The 4,103-nt window shown below is 60.3% G+C and overlaps 1 protein-coding gene across 1 annotated transcript in view; it reads right to left on the bottom strand.

Annotated features, from left to right (window-relative positions):
* The window catches only part of CAMTA1 (calmodulin binding transcription activator 1), a 572,496-nt gene that overhangs the window by 112,414 nt on the left and 455,979 nt on the right, over positions 1–4,103 (bottom strand). Inside the window, exon 5 of the mRNA XM_023535618.1 lies at positions 2,076–2,229. Coding sequence (XP_023391386.1) covers positions 2,076–2,229 — 154 coding nt within the window. The remainder of the gene's footprint in view (positions 1–2,075; positions 2,230–4,103) is intronic.

Consider the following 4,103-nt stretch of genomic DNA (forward strand, 5'->3'; position numbering starts at 1 on the left):
GCCACCCTCCTGAGCCAAGTGCCCGCAGGGAGGCTCCGCCTGCTGCTGCTGGGTTCTCCCCACCGCCTCTCCCTCCTCACAATGCCCCCCGACCCTCAGCAGTGGCCCCGTCCCGGAAAAGTCCCCTCCCCCTGCGGGAGCCTGCCTGAGTCAGGCAGGAAGTCTCCCTCTGCATGGGCAAGGGAACCAAGTTCCAAGGCCCAGCTGGGTTCTTTCTCTCATTTTACAGAAGCGAAATTGGGGTGCAGAGAGGGTGGGCGACTGGCCCGAGGTTACATAGTGGAGGGTCAGTCACAGAAGCGGGACGCGTGCCCCATCTTGGCTCCCAGCTCTGACTCTACGGTCCTGGCCTGGTCTTGGGAGTGGGGGCTGGGGGGGGGCACCGAGCAGCCTGGCCCCCAGGGCCTGGACGCTGGGGCCTTGGTTCCTTGCTCAGGCCCCTGCGGGGAGTGGACCAAAGCTGGGTCCAGTCACTTCCCACTCGGCCGTTCCACAAACATTTACCGACGGCCACGAGGAATGGCGGAGAATAGGAAGGGTTCGTGGGGATCGGCTCTACTGTCTCCCACACTTCTGGGTGCTCTGCCGAGTTTGAGGAGGCTCGTGTAGCCCCTTCTGGTTACGGGTGGGAAGCTGGCTTCAGTCTGGTGTCCCCCTGTGGTCTTGAGGAGGCCTAGGGGCTGGGAGTGGAGCCCGGCTGGGTAGCCGGGCAGGGCCTATGGCTGAGACGGAGGGATGAGTTGGGGTGAGCAGACGGAGATGGGGAGCATGCTCCATCCCGGGGTGTGGGTGGTTTAACAGGAAGGCTATGTCAGAGGGGCACTTAGGGGGGTCCTGCTGGACACAGCCTGAGCCCGGGAGGCCCCTGGTCTGCCTGGGTCTGGGTTCTTGGTGGCGGCAGCAGCAGCAGCAGCAGCAGGCAGAGCCTCCCTGTGGGCACTTGGCTCAGGAAGGTGGCATGGGAGTGACCTCTGTCTTGGGGTCCATTCCTGGGCCGGCTGGGGTGTTGGCCTACTGGGAGCCTGTTCCCCCACACGCTCCTGTGTCCCTCCTGACCCCTACCCCCAACCTTGAGGCTGGAGGGGGGATCCCCCTATCTGAGCACTGAGGAACTCTCAGGATTAGCTGGTCATTGCAGGTACCACCTGGCCGCAGCTTGGGCACGCCCAGTGATGGGACACTCACTGCCCCCAGGAAAGGACATTTCACTTGCTCCCTGTATATGGTGCCCAGTGGCTTCCTCCACGCAGCCCGGCTTCCAAGGGTGGACGGGTTCTGAGGGAGCTGCTGACCGCTCTCTGAGGTCCTGTCTGATGACAGGTCTTTGTCCCGAGCTTGAGATCAGTGTTCAGAAACCCCCAGGCCTTGTATCCGGCACTGGTCAGCTCTCATACTCTTCATGAGTCTGGCAGATCCACGTCTGTTCTTCCTGAGTCAGCTGTCCAGGTGGCCACAGAGGCCACCGCGAACCCCCAGAGGCAGCTGGGAGCCACAGCCCATGGAAACCAGGCACCAGCCGAAGCCCGGCTTTCTGGACTCACTGGGTGGTGTGTATTCAGTGATTTGCACCTGACAGATGCTTCAGAAAGCATCTCTTTGCTGACAAAATGAAATCCAGCTCGATTACCATCATCTGTGTGCCGCCCGCTCCAGGAGCCGAGGCAGGCCAGCGCCGGCCAGCGCCGGCCAGCCCCTCCTCAGCCCCACGGGCTTTTCCCTCCCTGGACCACCATCGCCCCCCGGTCTGCGGCCCACGAGACAGCCGACCCCGGCACCGCTGGCTCTCTCCTCCTCCCTGATGTTGCTTCGTGCCTCTGAACCCGACTTTTCTCTTCGTAACGTGGGCCTGACATTCTGTGCCCTGGCTGTCAGGGAGGGAGCTCATGAGGATCACGTAAAAGTGGGATGGCAGTGGTCCTTATAAAAGCTAAGCTCATGGTGTCACCGTCATCCGAGTGGAGCGGGGCTCCCACAGCCGCATCCCCGAGGCCATGGAGGCCCTCCCGGCCCCACATGGACGACGCAGGCCTGGGCCTCCGTGCAGCACCGCGGGGCCGGGCGGCCGAGCTACTCACACATGGGTTTCAGCTGCCCGATGAGCTCCTCTTTCGTCCACTTGGCCCACTCCTTCTTGTCGGTGTTGATGGAGCAGAGGATGGGCCCGCAGGGTTTGCCACAGTCCTCGATGGCCGGGACGTTGAGATAGTGCACCAGGACGATGTCGGGGTTCTGCGGGGAGAGACAGAGACTGGCAGCATGAGGGAGGCACGGAGCCCGTCCGGGGTTGCCCCCCAGCAGGTGCGGACAGGCCAAGGGGCCCCCACCCAGCTTCCTCAGCCTCGTGGAGCCAGATGGTCCCCTGCCGTGGGGACCGTCCCGTACAGCGTCGCCGGGCTCCACCCGCTAGACGCCAGCAAACCCAACCTCCGGCTGCGACAGCTGGAAATGTCTCCAGACACTGCCCAAGGTGCCCTGGTCGACACACGAAGGACCACACATGCGGCAGATGCGTCTCTAACCCCATGTCCTGGACCTTGAGCCAATGCCTGCCCGGGAGTGCCGGGCTGGCCCCGCGCTTTACACGTTTGTCCTCGCAGCTCCGTGAATGTCCCCACACAGGCATCACCACCCCTTCTTCCCAAGGGGAAGTGGAGTTCCCAGGGGGTCGGGCACCCCGTTTCTAAGTGGACGTCCCTCTGCCCTTCAGCCCGCGGTCTTCTCTCGCGCAGACAGCCCCACCCGCATGGCACGGTCCTTCCAAACCTCACCCAGGAGGCGCCGTCGCCCATGACCTCCTTGCAAACCTCACTGCGGCTTAAGCATGAGGACTCGCCAGGCGGAGACCTCGGCGGCACAGACTGGCCCTAAAGGCTTCTATGGAAACGAGTTGGCCTCTTCCCATCAGACTCGATTCCAAGTGCCCTCTGTCCCTTTCTGCCCCCCACCAGCTCTGACACCAACATGGCCAAGGGGCTTCTGTGGGGGTGGGTGGCAGCTTCACAGGAAGGAGCACACAGCCCTGTGGCTTTCTGTGGCCCTCCAGAAGGCAAGGCCATTTTTTTGGGGGGGGAGGTGGGCACATGGGGCTTGACACGTTTGTTAAAAAGCAATCGTGTCACTTCAGAATGCATCTGAATAAACCCAGAACCTTCTACGCCAATCAGAAGGTATTTCTTAAACCGTAAGGAAACGTATGACAGCATATCAAGATGCTGCAGGAAACTGAAAAAAGCCACTTGGAACGCCCCTTCCCATGCTCTTTTTCCAGATTGTCTGCCCTGCTCTTCCTGCCTGATACCCGACCACGAGTTCTGCTGGGCCTGGGGACCCCGGACACGGAGGAGGATGCGGCTTCAGTCACCTTTTGGGACGTGGTCAGACAGAGCAAGAATAATAAATGAGTGTGTGAATCAATCAATGCGTTAATAAATAGACTCAAGACGACACGTGACCAATGCAAGAACGTCGACTGGCATAATTTAAAAAGATTTTCAATAAGGGTTGAAACATAGCGTTTTTTTTTTCTCGCCAACGCTCAGTTAACCAGGAAATTAAATCAACATGACCAGGAGCCTTCGTGTTAATGGCGGCTTTTCTGGATGGCCGTAATCACGCTCCTTAATAATGATGATAATCCCTGACATCCGCGGGCACCGCATTCTTCCAAAGCACTTTCAGCCATTATTGTATTTGGTGCCTCTGTCCACAACGAGGAGACGGAAGCCCAGAGGAATCATGACTGGCCCAGGGCTGTGTGCCTGGGGAGGGACAGAACCTGGGCTGGAAGCCAGGGTTCTGACTCCAAATGCAGGTCCTGCCAAGACAGCCAGCGGCCTTTTCACTTGGTCTAAGTGCTTTCCTGCCTCATACTTCACTCCATTCTTGCTGTACGCTCGAGAGGCAGGTGGACAGTAGACCTGCTCTGCTCATCGCATGGATGGGGTGGCCCAGGAGATCTGGAGTGGTGCACCTGAGTCCTGCCCCGTGTGCGTCCTCTAGGCCTGTGTCTGCGCTGGGAGGGCTCCCGCTTGAGCCTGTGCCTGGCCAGGTGACAGCACCAGCTGCTGAGCAAGACAGGCTAAGGATCAAAGAGCTGTAGGGGC

Source organism: Pteropus vampyrus, unplaced genomic scaffold (assembly GCF_000151845.1).
Source record: "Pteropus vampyrus isolate Shadow unplaced genomic scaffold, Pvam_2.0 Scaffold142, whole genome shotgun sequence".
In the NCBI taxonomy this organism is placed as follows: Eukaryota; Metazoa; Chordata; class Mammalia; order Chiroptera; family Pteropodidae; genus Pteropus; species Pteropus vampyrus.